Source organism: Citrus sinensis, chromosome 3, assembly GCF_022201045.2.
Source record: "Citrus sinensis cultivar Valencia sweet orange chromosome 3, DVS_A1.0, whole genome shotgun sequence".
Taxonomy (NCBI): domain Eukaryota; kingdom Viridiplantae; phylum Streptophyta; class Magnoliopsida; order Sapindales; family Rutaceae; genus Citrus; species Citrus sinensis.
In genome coordinates this window covers 6,656,247-6,672,543 of record NC_068558.1, presented here as the reverse complement: position 1 = coordinate 6,672,543, position 16,297 = coordinate 6,656,247, and the positions used below count along the sequence as shown (strand labels likewise).

The 16,297-nt window shown below is 33.0% G+C and overlaps 2 protein-coding genes across 2 annotated transcripts; both read right to left on the bottom strand.

Moving 5' to 3' along the window:
* Positions 1–1,343: 1,343 nt before the first annotated feature.
* On the bottom strand, positions 1,344–3,508 carry LOC102622962 (L-type lectin-domain containing receptor kinase VIII.2-like). The gene has a single exon (XM_006477526.3). It carries the CDS (start codon positions 3,485–3,487, stop codon positions 1,466–1,468), a length of 2,022 nt encoding a protein of 673 aa, XP_006477589.2. The 5' UTR covers positions 3,488–3,508; the 3' UTR covers positions 1,344–1,465.
* A 3,949-nt stretch (positions 3,509–7,457) lies between these two features.
* LOC102627657 (homeobox protein HD1) lies at positions 7,458–12,869 on the bottom strand. The gene is made up of 5 exons (XM_006477295.4): positions 11,947–12,869; positions 11,685–11,805; positions 8,479–8,669; positions 8,268–8,399; positions 7,458–8,007 (listed from the first exon to the last, which is right to left on the bottom strand). The coding sequence occupies exons 1-5, from the start codon at positions 12,271–12,273 to the stop codon at positions 7,867–7,869; spliced, it is 912 nt and encodes a 303-aa protein (XP_006477358.2). The 5' UTR covers positions 12,274–12,869; the 3' UTR covers positions 7,458–7,866.
* Positions 12,870–16,297: the final 3,428 nt, after the last annotated feature.

Sequence of the window (16,297 nt, the reverse complement as noted above, 5' to 3'; positions counted from 1 at the left end):
CAAAGCTAATATCAATACAACCCAAAATCACTATACTCTCAACAATAACCATTCAAAATCCAAGTGGCCGAAATGGGGCAAAATAATTAATTTTCAATTAATTACAAATTAAAGCAATAAATTGAACACTAACCTTAACAAACTCCGTTAATTCGGTTGTGTTGGGGTAGAGAGAGTGATGAAATTGAGATCAAGAGATTGAGGCAGATCAGAACCGAGACAGTGAGGGAAATGGAGCCACCGAGAATGAGGGTGATCGGAGCCGAGAGAGTGTGGCAAAACAGATCCAGCGAGAATGAGGAAGTACAGAGCCGAGAGCGAGGGAGAATGGTGTCTAGAGAATGAGGAACCTGCTGGGTTTTTGTTGCAGTGAAAGGAGGCAGTGGTTTTTTGTTGCAGTGAAAGGAGGCATACGCAAGTGGGAGGAGCTGGGAAGAGCGTGTGTGTTGTTGTGCACGTACGAAGAGCCTTTTAAAGGTGCACAAAACGCACCGTTTTGTGCAAACGTTTGTGCGCGAATGTGTGAGAACATCATTTTCCTATTAGAATTGGCCCGAGACTGTCAGCAAATGTAACGTCCCAATTGACTTTGGGTGGTTCTAATGGCAGTGCCAACTCATTTTGTTTCAAAATAAAAAATAAATAAAATTTCGTTAAAAAAAATTTAAACAAAACAACAACAATAATAATAATTGTTGTTGTTGTTATTATTATTATTATTTACAGAATTATTTGACCTCAATTTATTTCACCAACTTCTACTTTTTACTTAACTCTTATTATCTTCAAAATTATCTTTATTAAAAAATAAAAAAATTATTAAAATCATCATCACTTTTCCACGTGGAAATTAAACCCAGAAAAAAAACAAAAGTATACTATGGAAAGATAATAAGAAGAAGAGCGTTCTTTGCTCTTCATCGGCTCTACAGTTTGAAGGTACATATGGCGACATGGCGTTGAAGATGATGGTAGCTGAGATTTTAAGTATTTAACTGTAATTCCATTTGTAATTTGCAATAAGTATAGATTTATTAATGCAAAAATAGTGTTTGATTAGATTTTTCAAGGGGTGCCAATAAATTCACTGGTTAATTATTGTTTACTCCTTTTTATTAATATTTATATATTATATATAGATAAAGTCCCTAACTAGTGTAAGTGACTGTAATTTCTATGTAGGTTCGAAATTTTAAAATGTTGTAAAAGATTTTTACCACGCTATAAAGTAATATCTCAACAGTTTATAAATTGTAAAAAAAATTATAATATCGTAAAATCTTAAATCCATTTTTCATTTTAAAAATACCCACACACACACGTGTGTGTATATATATATAAAGAAATTACTCATGTGACGTAATTCAAACTCTATAATTTCATAATGCTTAGTAATAGTCCATAACCAAACAAGCTGACTGACAGCCTAGAATTTTTAACACAAAACAAGTTAGTTTCTCCCTGCCTACACGGAGAAGCCGTCGTAGTTTTCCGGCAGCAACTCGGCCGGCCGACGGGATGGCAACTTAGGAATCTGTTTCTTCATGTTCAAGAAGTGACCCACTTCTTCCATTGATGGCCTACCAATGCCAATATTGCCCTCACACAAAGTGCAAACTAACCCAATCTCCAAAACCCTTATCGCTTGCTCGAAGTTCATATTTGATTTCATCCTTTCATTGATCACATTGACCATCTCTCCTTTCTCATGCATGGCCCATGCAAACCCTAACACATCCGTTATCTCTTCTTCTAATTCTGTCCTTTTGCCTGATACTATCTCTAACACCAGCATTCCAAACCCAAACACATCCGCTTTCTTGCTCGAAACGGAGCCCATAAAGAAACCATAATCACCCAAAACGGCCTTGCAGTTAACGTCGAGAAACACACTGCTGCTCTTGAGGTTTCCATGAGTGAGTTCTTTAGAATGCAGGAAGCTCAATGACTCTGCGACGTCTTTTATCAGCTCGAACCTCCGACTCCACGGAAGCACACCCACACCAAATAACCACCTATCAAGGCTTCCGTTTTGATAATAGTCATACACAATAATCGTCTCGCGATTGTCACAACACCACCCTCGAATTGGAGCCAAATTTGGGTGGCACGGTACATTAGTAGTTATTGAAGAGATTCGTTTGAGAACTCGAGTCCAATCCAGTCTCGACAAGTGTAGAAACTCATTTGATGAGAATCTTTTCACTGCCACATAACATCCATTAGGCAGAGTTCCTCTGTAAAGAACCCCTCTTGTGTCACTAGCCAACACTTCCATTTTGCTAAATCGTTTAGTGGCCCTGTAAAGTTCAAGAATCTCAAACCGGCGAGGTTTGCTTGGTGGGACTGGCCTCTGTTTCCCATCAGGAAAGACAAAAGCCAGGGTACTTCCACTGCCACTACTGCGATTACTGTTGCAGTAAAGATTCAGAAAAGTTACCACGAACAGCCCAAATAAACACAAAAAAATCAAGAAACTGCTTGGTCTGCTTATTTGATTTGTCATCGAATATTTGGACACTTGGTGAGCAATATTTTGGCGGCAGATGTGACTCGGAGGTTCATTAAGCATTGCTTGACTCGTAGAGAAAAATTCCCACGATAATATACTGTGTATTTGCGATGAATCTCCAGTAGAAGCAGAGAAACCAACAAACATATATTCGTTTAAAAGAGGAGAAAGATTAAGGGAAGATGATAACAATGGCTGTGATGGCACAGTATCTCCATCTACTCCAAGATAAATTTCAATCCAATTTCGGTGGCCATCATACCTTATCCAAGCTCGGTGAACTACATCATCATGATGAAGTGAAGCGTTGGATTCTGAAGAATCGGAGGTCTTGAAAGAAACGGCAGTACCAAGATTGATACCAACATGGTCATCATTCGGGTCGCCAAAATTTGGGTCATAGCTGTTGTCAAATTCAACAGCGAAGACCTTGTAATGTTCACATGCGTCGTTAACAATGCCTAGCCACGGCCCCGCTCTGCCTACCGTGAACTCATCAGGGACAATTACAAAGGCCAGGCCGTTGCCGCCGCTGCCTGAGAATGAATTATTTGTGGTGGTGAATTGGAAGGAGAAGGTGGTTTGGAAGGAAGCTGGGGTGGCTGTGAGAGGGTCTAAGAGTCGGATGGGAGAAGAGTTGATGGCTCGGCCGGCTTGGTAGGCATGATCAACTGCTGGGGAAGGATCAGGGATTTGAATGAAACCCTTATCTTGTGAGATTGATGCATTTCCTAGGAGCTTGATTTCATAATTTGAAGTGAAATTTGAGAAGAAAAGATGTTTGGTTACGTTTGTTCGAATTCCAGGATGGTGATGTACATGAAAGAGTGAGTGTGCTAGAAGTTTGTTTAAGAGGCAAAAGTATGTGAATGAAGAGATTAAGAGCCAAAGATAGCATAAGTGAGACTCCATTAAATTGGTGGTTGGAAAGCAGTAGTAAGATTTGAGTCTTATACTGCTATTTAAAGTTTGCATGAAAGCTAGCTAGGTTTAACCTGGAAGGCTGGAATTAATTTTGATTATGAACTTAGTCATGGTTCATTTCTTCTAAATTTGTTAGAATATTTTCGGTTATAACTGGTTTATTGAGGCCAATGAAAAATTCCAGGTGTTTCTAGTATATACTCTCTTATTTGTTGAATTATTTTTATGTGTGTATATTTATTCACAATATAATTGATTAAAAGGAACATGTGAATATATTAAAAATTTAATAAATATAAAATAGACACCGAGAGTATCTATGACTTTTTCAAAAACAACATGAGTGATATGTATTGATAAGACTAAGAGAGAAAATATTGTTGAAAGGTGTATAAAACTGTAGAACATTTGATGTTAATTTCTTATTGTTTCATATGCTCCAAATATATCACAACTTACAATCTATTACTATCAGGTTTCCTAAAAGAAGAAAAAGTAAACAATTACTTCCTTTTATTTTCCCTCCATACAGTCTTAACTAGATAGAATTATGATTTTCTCCTGATCTGATCATGTCCTGAGTAAATAACTCAATCACTGATTGATTATTAATAAATAAAAAAGTAAAAGAAGTTAAATATTACCCATACACTACCACTAAAAGACACATGGTAAAAAATCATTAAAAGCTCAATAGTGCTCAGATCAGAAGAAGATCTTATTCCAACTAGACATAAGTAATGCATCAATCCAACTCCCTTTTTTTTTTATCACCATTACATAAGTCAATTTACATTGACAAATTTTTTCTCAAATTTATGAATGATTATTATTATTATTTATCTTTTAATTTGAAAACTATTGATTTTAAGGAGTCTCTTGTTTAAGACAAGAATTCATTTACTAATTATTATAAATAGAGATGTCTCATCAAGAGTTGTGTGTGGTAAGTAATAGCCAAGTGATTGTTAACACCCTTGCTAACAAGATTCCCAAAGCAACTAGGATCATTGAGCTGATTTATGCACTAAATGTTGACACAATTATTATCATATTCATCAATGTTCAGTTAAAGATCGAGTGGACAATAATATTGGTTATAAAACGAAAGGGATAGTCTTGAATATATTATCGCCTCTCAGTGAAAACAAAAAGGCCGCCCACTATGGAGTCCAAGCGCATTTGGAAAAATATTCAGTTGTTTAATCATCAACTAGAATAAGCTTTTAAGGTGATATGCAAGAGGTTTATATTTGCTATCATTAGAACTAAAATATTTGCTTTAACATAATTTGTAAAATATTCAAAAATTTACTTTAACTTCAATAATTTTTTATATAAAATTTATTATTTCTAAATGATGCATAAATACTATTTTACTAGCATGATTATGAATATTCAATTAATTAAAAAAAAACTTATTTATGACATGTGGGGTATTGAAAATTATTAAATTTTACTCAAAATTTATTAGTTTATAAAATATAAAACTAAATGCTTAAACTATTAGTTACAATAGTATATGTTTCTTGGGATAATTTGGTTATTTTATAATTTAAGGATAAAATAGTCATATTAAACTTATATTAAAGGAACTTTAAATGGTCAAAGACTATTAAAAGACCTAAGTTAGAAAATAAAAAAATTTATAAAACCGATTTAATTAATTAATTATTCAAACTCATTGTTAATCTATAACTTTATGAAATAATGAGAAGTTATTAATGTAATTATCTTATGCAGGTGGGGAAGTTTATAAAATAATCGGGTGGAGATATCCTCATTCACAATTCTTTTATTTATTTATTTAGAAAAAGGGCACCTGTATGACTACACTCTCAAGGTTTGAGAAAATGGTCATACAACCCTCCAAGTTTTCAACAAGGGATACCATGACTTTTTTTTACTCAAACATCCTTGGAATATAGTAGCTAAAATAATTGATTTTAAAATCTTTAATAAATACAAATGTAATGTAAATAATTTAATATGTCTAGCAAACTAATAATGTTAAACTATTTTTTTAATATATAAAAACAATTTAAAAATGTAAAGTATTATATTTATTTTAATAATATATTTGTATTAATTAAAATATTTGAAATAAATCTGTAGGTTAATAGATTTTACAATTAACTCAAAATATCTCACATTTTAATAATATTAATATTATTTTATATGATATTAAAAAAAATTAATTTTTTATAGCTTTATTTTAATGTTTATGTTTCTATTCATTATAAGATTTAGTTTTATATAATAAAGTGTGTCAATAGATTGTAAATTATTAAAATATTGTTAAATTTATTTTATCATTATATTTCTATTTATTATAAAATATTGGAGTCATTTTCTTTTTTGGATTAATTAAGCCAAAAGGTATTATGGTAAAAATAAAAATAAAAGAAGTCTTATTGTCTTAATGTCTCTTATTGAAAACTTGAAGATTTATATGTCCATGTTTCAAGCCTTGGGGGAAGAGGTGTCATTTTTCTATTGAAAAAATGCTTTATAATAGTGTACGGTTGATAAATAAATTACTATAATAATAATAATAATAATCCCTAATCTCCTTTTTTTTTTTTGGGTCAGATGGCTCTCAAAATAAGTATTTGTTTAAGAATTTGCCTACTCACTTGTACTCCCTAAAATATTTTCTTACAATATGCCTTGCCCAATGAAGCAGCTGTTAAGTGAAGTTTGGTTCTGGCTCTTCTTCGATCGATCTTTGGCTTCTCTTTTTGGCTTTCTCATAAAAAATTAAGCGCTGCTTAATTTATACGTAACTGATCTTTCGTACCAAAGCAGTGGAGCATCTCTCTTTTTATCTCTTTGTAAGGCCAGTTAATTAATTGTTATATTTTTTTGGTCATACGACTCAAGTCCCAAGTATCCATGTAGTTTAAGGAGCCAATATTTTGTCTGCAAGAATTGCAATTTGGAAAGTTCTCGCCAAAATCACCAATAAATAATCAACGCGAACAAAAAGTTTTGCACTCTCAGCTGGTCAGCTGGCATATGCCCTGCCCCCGACTCCATAGTGCATTGTACGGACTACTGAGCACGTCATTATTTAGTTAACACTCAACCAGCAATAAAATCACCGGTCATTTGATTTGATATATCAAGTGGATGCCAGTTAAGTTCATTAGAAAAGTGTTTAGTGGGAATGGACGAATTATAATATAATGGGTCATACATTTTTCTTTTCCAATAAAATTTTGTCTATATGTAAAACACAAAAGCGAAGTACTTTTTCTTGTGTGTTGAGTGAGGGAAGGGATACCCATCACCATCTGCTAGCTTAAATTAAAAAAAAAAAAGGCACCTTTAATTTGTTTAGTAAGATTCTATTTGAATTGAGATGTTATTGTTTTTAATTTATAATTACTGTAGAAAAAATTATAATTATAAAATAAAAAATTTTTTATCATACAAATGAAAAATTATGTTAATGCAGTTTTCAAGTTACAACATCTATTACTTATCAAATAATTTAGTACTGTAATTTTTTAAATTATAATTAGTCGATTTCAATTCCAAATACACTCCAAAAAGAATCTAACGGCCACATCAAGTTACTTGCAACTCTAGTTAATTAGTTCCGAACGGTATTTTAATTCATTGAAATGCTCTTATCACTTGTCAATTAGTTCCCGATGGAAATAGCTTAAAAAAATTTGGTACTAATTTCATGAATCTATAATTATGCATTTATCAACCTATCATCAACATTCTGTTATGTGATATCCAAACTTGGAATAAGCTGAATTTACTCTCAATTGTTTGGTGTGATGTGAATGTGTAAAAAGGAAAGTGGACTATCAGTACCCCATTATTGTGTGGTTCCGAGAATAGAAAACTAATCAAGTTCTATAGTTGATGATAAAAAAATATTTTGTCTGCTTATCAGACCATGTCCACGTGATTCATGGCGTGTCACTTCAACATGAATTACGATGGACCCATTATTAGATTCTCTTCTCGGAGTCGGAGACTCGGAGAATTTACCCTTTAAAAATAGAAATTAGAAATCTTGTTTAGGCTATCCAAAGCTTACAATCATCAACATCAGCAAAGATCAATCATGTACATTTTACAATCATTGGAATTAGAACGAAGCAACTTAAAACCTCGAGTTTCTTCAACCTGTTATAAGCTAGAAATTACGTGGAAACGTAATGAATCTACAAACTTATAAGTAAGCTATGTAAATCCCATCTCATCAATTACATTCTATAGTAGCTACCAAGGCTTTCCAAGTTTCTTCAGAGTCTTCACAAAAGTTAGCACCAGAACGATATGTACCCTAGAGCCACAAAAGCAAGCTAGCTAGATAGAGCTATATGTGTATTGACACGAAAGTGAGTTACTCCTTCATTGCTCATACATCATTAATTCATCGTCAAGATAGATTTGGTGATGTCTCTCTACCTTTTGCGCTTTGACTTTAAAGACGTCACAGACTGGGAGTTGCTGTGCCAGTTGCGCTTCCTCTGGTTGATGAACCAGTTGTTGATTTGCTTTAGCTGCAAGCCTGTCTCCTCCACTAGCTTTGCCTTGTCATCTTCCTGCAAGTACCACATTATTGCCACATGTTTTATTCGGCAATAATTTATTCCATTAAGTTGAGGATAGTCATGGAAGTTATATAAATTCGTATATATGGTATGAGTGCCAGTTGGTTTAAAGAGGTCTGTGGTTTGAATCCAGCTCACGAGGAAATTTAGTTTCTGATGGTGCAGTGCTTTAACCCAAAATGTCAAACACTATAAAGCTTTTATTATATGAGATGCTGCATGATTTTCAGCAAGTTTTAAGTTTAACTTACAGTTGGGTATGGCCATTTGGAGTGTTGCTGCCACCAATTCTTGAGCACTGAAGTTGTGTCACCGGGCAATTTTCCGGCCCTTCTTTTTCTCAATATTTCCTCTCTTACATCTTCAATTCTTGATTTAAAACCCTGCAAGGAATTACAACATTCATTGTGGGGTAATATTTATATGTATGTACATGTATATATAAATATAAATAGTCATCACCTGCTTCAGTTCAATCTTCAACTCCTGTCTAACTCTTTCCATAAGAGACCTTTCAGTTTCAGTAGGAAGTAATGGACCAAAACCCATCAAATCATGACTATCAGAAGCAGATTGATCAAGAGAGAAATCCATATGTAGGTCATCCTCATCGTCAGACATTGTTGCGCCTGTCCCTTCACCCAATGATACTCCTGAAAACGTACATAAGCGCATGGAAAAAGCATTATCGAGCCATCTCAAGTCTCAATGATAAATGGATCAGTGTGTTTTCTGGGCCAAGTTAGCCAAGCTTCGTAAAAGTAGTCCATTAGGCCCAGCGGTGACAGTGGAGCTCCCTTCGAAGCCCAATGAGGTTCCCTGGTTTTCTAATTGGATTTTCCGAACATAAAAAAGTTAACAAAATATCTGAAGTGAAGTGCTTCCTCATGGAATTTTTTTTTTTTTTTTTTAAGTTTCTTTCAAGAAAGCGCACCTTAGTCATAAAATTCAGAGTGGATTTCAATAACGTGTTTTTGCTAATTTCATTCAGACTTTTACAGAAGCATACAAAAAAAATCATAATGTTATGTTTGAAAGAGTTTTTGAGGACATCAAATCAAATCCCTATTATTGACTCATCTATCAAATCAAACAACATAACTTGTCTGTCCGTCTGTCTAATTTTATATCGTGGAAGAAAGCTCGTATGTGGCTAGCCTCAATATAATGAATATATACTTTCATGTTCTAAATTTATTCTAATATTTGCTTAAATTGCATTGAGAGAAGTGTTTTCTCGTATCGTACAATCAAAACTAGCTTTCTTTTAAGTCATTTATTTCCTCCTCGCTCCTTGACAGAAGGAAGAAACTAGAAAGTAGGGGTACCTCAAAGCTGAGCCTAGCTGAGTTTGATTTGTCACTTTCATCAATGTTTAGTTTAGGTATTTAGGGCTGAGTGCAAGATTGAAAGCTGCTGGACAATCACATAGATACATATGAAAAATCTGCCTAAAAAATAAAACAACTAATTGAATTGAATTGGTCAAATTTTCCCATAGACACATGTGATAAAAACAAATATTGACTTAATCTCAATGCCCAATTTTTTAGACCAAGTGTCCAAAAAGCATGAAATTAGTTGTTGGTAGTTGGGAATTGACCCATTTATTAAAGATATTTTGTGTGTAGTTGGGCGATGATCCTTGTTCAAATACAATGATTAAAAGCCGTCTTAATCATCTTTTTCACATTCATGAACGAGCAACAATTTCCTCCCCTCCATCTAATACCTATTACATTATCATCGCCTAGTCTAGTGGATGATAAATACACAATTACTGTATTTAGATCAAAAAGACTCTTAAGAATTCATTCATTTGATTTTCTTTCATTTAAAGTTAATTGTATGATGATAAAGTTCAGTGAAACCAATTCTAGAAAACAGTTGAAACCACATAAAGAATAATTTATAGATATTCGCCCCATGGGCTTATTAAACCGGATTTCTATATGTTATTTTAGTAAAGCTAGGGGTGGGCATGTTCAAAATTTTGGAAGCAAAACGGTGGATCTTGCCTAACAAGTTATAACTACTAGTTGTCATAAGATTTTTAAGAAATTAACGGGGCAAAAAAGTAAGATGAGGAAACTAATCCCCTCTAAACGTATGAAAACACGCACTTTACTGAAATTTTACACTACATTAGTTCATTCTTGAATAATAATTGATACTTAATTTCTATATGTGTGTGTGTGCGCGTGCTCATATTCGGATGTTTACATGAAATTAATATACGGATAAAATTAAAAGATAAGAAAAATACGGATTTCAAAGCCCTACTTTTTTATTTTTTATTGTATTGGAATTCCTATTTATTACTTATCTTTTAGCTCCGTCCAATTTTTAATTTCGTACAAACATCTGTACCTGAGCCCAACTATATATGTACCACAATAAAATCTTGATAAATTGAAACCTCAATTAATTGATTAATATTTACCTAACTAATAATTTTTTCTTAATATTATTAATTTATTGAGATCTTAGTATACATGCACTTCTAATTGTATAGACAAACATAAATATAGCTACCAGAAGAAAAATAAATAGTTACTTCCGTATTCCAAACTATTAAATATGTCGACGTAATATTCACAGCCTCCATGTCTATAATCATAGCACAGAGCTCAGAAGAGGACTTTATGCCCAGTGTTATAGAGCCAGCTGTCTCGGCCAGGGTCTAATCTAATGTCGGCATGGTAATCAGAGAACAACAACATATATATTAAATAATAATAACCCCCACCAAATTTGTTCTATGATGTTGAAATTCCCAAACCCTAGATTCTAGAACCAGCTAGCTAGGAAGGACAGGAGCAGGATACAAGATGACCCATTTGTTTTATTTTGTTTTTTTTGTTTTTTTTTCTTTCCTGTTTCTCTTACTGCGATATACTGATCACAAAATTAATCAGCACGCAATTAATCTTATAGTACAATAACTCGTTTATATGTGATAAGGACTATATGATGTATTGGTTGAAAGAAAAATCGCTTCAACCCTCCATATCTAACTCAATTATAAGATGAAAGAAAGCCACAACCACCAAACAATGATAATGCATTTGCATCACGTATATATTATCTTCACAAATTAAAGCAAGAAAGATTAATATAAGTATGCATATGTACGAAGGTACGTGTGTGTGTGTGTGTGTGTGTGTGTAGGTACTTCCACAGCCAATTTTTCCGCCGTTGATGGTGGCGGCGATGGGTGGTGATAGTGGTAACCCTTCTTCACCAAACAAACTAATAAGACATATACAATGTATATGTACTACTAATTAAAGATTTTTATCATAAGTAGGTCCTACTTTCACCACCAACCTCATCACCTCCTCTACCCTCTACAAAATGCTCAAAACTTTAACAAGAAAACCAAGTACTAATTCTTATCTCTTTGCCTACCAAACGTGCCAAAACTCAAAACAGTAGCTCAGAGCAGGCAAACCAATTTTTCTTTTCCTAATCTTCCATAATTAAACTAACAAAACAATGTCTACCAAGATAATTTTTAAGTATGCTAACTAATCATCAAGTAGTGAGCAGGAAATCACACCAATGAATAATATCAACGAAAGGTAGCATAATCATCCATAAACAAAATGAGAGAAAAAAAAATAGTTATATATATGTATATAGAGATAGTAGTCTAAGAGACAAACCGGTGAGAGCTTGCAAAGTATTCTCAATTTCACGGCAGCCCATGACAGCTTCAACGGCATGGACTCTGACGTGCTGCTGAAGCTGCTCTTTGAAAGTACACAATACTATCAAATACTGTGCCTAAAACAAACAACATCCCACGTCAAAATCAAATATAATTAACCCCATATCAAAACCATATGATAATTAACTCAAAAAAGAACATTAATTAGTAAATGGTTTTTAAAAGAAAAAGAAATATATGATGAAATTAAAACCTACCAAGAAGTTGTCGAGCTCCTGCCTTTCATGGGGAGAGAGAGAGTGGTTATTATTATTATTAGCTTGTTGAAGAGAACCATAAGACCTGAGAACGTGGTGGGACTGAGCTAACTGTGCATCAATAAGAGGCAACTGATCAATCGGGGTAGCTACACGGAGACAAGACACGTGCGCTGCTAATAGTTGTTCGTATAACGGGTGACTTGCTATTTCTGCTTTGATGAGTTGAACAGTTGCTGTTTGGTCGTGATGACCGGACACGTCACCGCCGCCGCCTCCGCCGCCGCTGCTGCTACTACCCATTACCCCTAAGCTCGGTTCTTGCATACTGAATGAAAATATTATAGAATAGAGTGATCAAACCACAAAATGAAAAAAAACAAAAAGGGGTTGCAAAGAAATTTAAAGAAATGGATTTCAGGACCACAGAGAAAGCGGCCTGTGCTTTGATGATGATGATGATGAAGATAAAGAGGAAACAAAAAGAAAAGAAAAGGAGACACTAGACTGTGTTTGGTTTTCTCGTTAATGGTGTAAGAGAGAGGATCATTGTTATGTCTCTTGGGATCTGAGACTCAAAAATTTTCTGAATCATCAACAGGGTTTGCAGACGCTCAGAAAAATTACAAACAAAGCAAAAGCATATTTATATATACGCCCGTGTGTGTGTGCGAAAATATATATATATATATATATATATATATAGAGTAAAGAGAGCAGTTTAATTAATTTCAAATTTTTTTTTTTTGAAAGAGATGATGAGATGAACTGATGATCAAGAAAGGAAAATTAAATCACAGATAAAGCTGATTCTGTGACCCTGATCACAATTTGATTGGCTTTGTTATTAGTTTTATTTAATTTATAAGCTTTTTTGGTGGGTGGGTTTGGTTTTATTTTATTTTATTTTATTCTTTAGTTAAGCTGTATATTGTTTATTTCTCTTCAAGTTATCAGAAATTAATGAATTGGAGGATTAGGTGTTGTTTTTCTTTTAATGATAATTTTTGGAGAACTGTTTGGTGCGTGCTTCATGAATCCGAATTTTTAATTCAACCAACGGGTTTTATTTTGGTTGTGATTTGGGCAACCAACAGTTCTCTCCTAATTAGTACTGTATAAACTAATCTTAATTCTGTATTAGGGCAACGAGTCTACAGCTACAAGCGCACCCTGTGAGGCAATGAGAATCTCCGATCTAATGTGCTTTCAAAAACAAATTATCATCACTTTATCTTTTCGTATGTTGTATGTGTCTTATATTCACATCAATCCTTATCATATCATTGCATGTTGTAATCATATGTTTAGGCTTTCAATTTTTTTCTTTTCTTTTCTTTTTCCCCAAATTCCCATAACAATACATTTCTCTTGTGCAATATTCACGCAATTCTTTTTAAATTGTAGAGGAAAGAAATTATAAATTTCGAGACTCTTTTTTTCTTTTTCTTTTTTCTTTTTTTTGAAGTGTGAAAGCTGTATTAATCAAAATTACAATAATTACAAGAGACCGATGAACATGCATGATTAGGAGAATTGATACTTAAGTAAATTTAAGAATTCTCATAAAAACTCCTTTGGATACAAAGTGGAGAACTAATTCCAAATAAATCCTTACAATTAACAATTTTTAAGAATAAAGAACAAAAGATTCATAATTAGCTTCTTCTTCTTCTTCTTCTTTTTTTTTTTTAATGAAAATATCTAATTCTAAGCAATTAAATTGTCATAAAGTGATGTACAAACTTTATTGCCACAAAAAGGATGATCTTTTTTGTTACTGAAGACAAAAACAGGAAGCCAGGTGGGCAATTAGCAAATTGGCAATTTTATCTTTGTATGTTAAAAAAAAAAAATGAAAAATGACTCGAAATTCTTTCAACCAACCAATTGGTTTTTAGCCCACCAGACCAAACAACAATAAATAAATAAATAAATAAATGAATAAAATAAGAACTCACTTTATCATACCAAACTTTATTTATTTGAATTAATTTTTCTTTTTATCAAAGAACTTCGGCTGAGGTTAAGCTGTCATTATTATCTGAGCTTCCTTGGCCGGTGTACAAAATGCTTCCTTTCAGTTTGGTATATTTGCTTATGTAATTTTATATGTTTAATTTGATATTTAAGAGACGAAAATATGTAATCAAAGCGAGAAAGGAATTAGGGCAGTCGTTCGTTGAGACGCCTGATGAGGGACTCACCACCAACGCCAGCAACTGTTCGAGATTACGATAACGTGGCAGTCAGGTATAGGTGGTAGACCTACCGGTCAACGTCACAGAGTTTGAAAATGACTCCTGATGGGATTGTATTAACCGTTCGATCAGTCACATTTTTTGTTAACTACTAGAAAGATCTCTACGAATTTGAAATTCTTAATTTTTAAGGTATTAAGGTAGCTGTAGCTGTAGCTACTGTTAAAAAAAAATTACTATTGTTGGAGTAAACATAAATTTTAAATAATATTTTTGATAAAAATGGTAAAAATATTATATGTTTTTCATCACAAAAGTGGTTGAATAAATCAACTTAATTTTTAAATTACAATAGATAGTGTTTTCCAAACACCTCAATACTGTACTTTTTAAGTTAAATTACAATTCACCAATCTCAATATCAAACGGGGTCTAAGAATTGTTATTCTTCATTTTCGAAATCTATAAGATCTAATACGAAATTACCTTAATACTTTTCACACTGATTTGAGACTAAATCTTTGAGAATCTCGAACACTAATAATTTTTGTAAAAATGATCAACGACTAATTTTGGCTAACCACGTGCAAATAATAATGATATTCGGCCATAAGAAGGCAAGAGGCACGATAGAAACGATAGAAAGTCTAGGAATAAATTATTGTCATTTTAGACTTCGCGTTTTTTAACCTTTTTTTTTTTTTTTCTTTTCAATCTTTGAAGTCAAGTTTTTTATTTTAAAAACACAAACCCAAAATGATAGTGCTCCTAACATTTCTGTCGCGTCTTTGGTTTGCTTACGGCCGAACATCATTATTCACCACATGCAAAGTAATTGAAAACGTGAAACAATTCTAAACCTAAAACACCCAGCAAATTAATACTCTTGAAATTGTATCTTACCCAGACATGACCCCTATTGAATTATTCTTTTGAACCGTTGCACACCCTATTTATGACGGTTCTCTATGTGTCACTCACTGAAGGGGTGTATCAATAAAATGCAATTTAAAACAAAAAAAATGAAAAAGAAAAATCCTTAAAAGAACAAAGTATCATAGTCGCATCATAATGGTGGGTATATGCTTCCTGCAAGGTGGTGGGCCAATTAGAAGACAAATTTAGAAGGTGGGTCTTTCACAACAAAACAAAATTCGTGATATTTTAAAAATAGATGAGTCGAACTCAAAGCCAAAGAATTGGGGGACTGGAGGTTCCTTTTGATTTAAGTGGAGTACTGTTGCTATTTGAAGCAAGGGATGTTTTTCAGATTTCAACTCATTATGGTTCTGTAGCTCTTGCATATTTTCAAGTAAACGCTCATTTATAGTACATATTCGCTTCTTTTTTTCTTCTTTTTTTTTTTTATCTTAAGTGATTGCAGATAAAAGCAGCTTTCGTTTGGGCCCTCGCTTACATTTTAGATTACAAGTCACCATCTTACTCTTACAGGGCAATGTAGACTTAGAAAAGCACCACGAACCTACTGTACCGGTTCTTTTTTAGTTCTTATCTTTCATGGTCGCATGGTTAATATTTCAAAGTTGAAACTCAAAATTGTTGATGTGGAGATTCCTATGTGCAATTTTAATTAGATTGGTTAAAGCACTTGAAGCCAGACAAACAAGTAGATCCTCAAACTCAGCTACCCGAGTTTTGGCATGAGTGTCATTATCAAGCATACTAGCATGTGTTTAATTTGTTGAAGCTACGCGCTGCAATTATTTAGTTTGTAGATAAAAAAAAATAAAAATTGTACCACTCCGTAATTCGAAGCTTACTTCACTGCTTTCACAACAAGATTGTATGCGACAAAATAATATAATAAAAAAAATCTCTAAGGTATCATATGTTGTTATCAATGAATGATTAAGATGGAATCTAGAAATCATGGCTGATTATTTCTTAGAACAATACTACACGTTGTAAAGTTTACCTAAAATTTATCTCTTAAATTTCCTCACATTTGTTATATAGAAGATGACATGAGATAGTAGTAGATAATAAATTTATATCAAAATTTTAAAAATTTATCATCTACTTAATGTGGGTTAAATTATATACGGCACACAACATTATTTGAATGAAAATATTAAAATACCAGAATAGTTATCAATCAAATTACCTTTTATTAGAATATTTTAATTTTA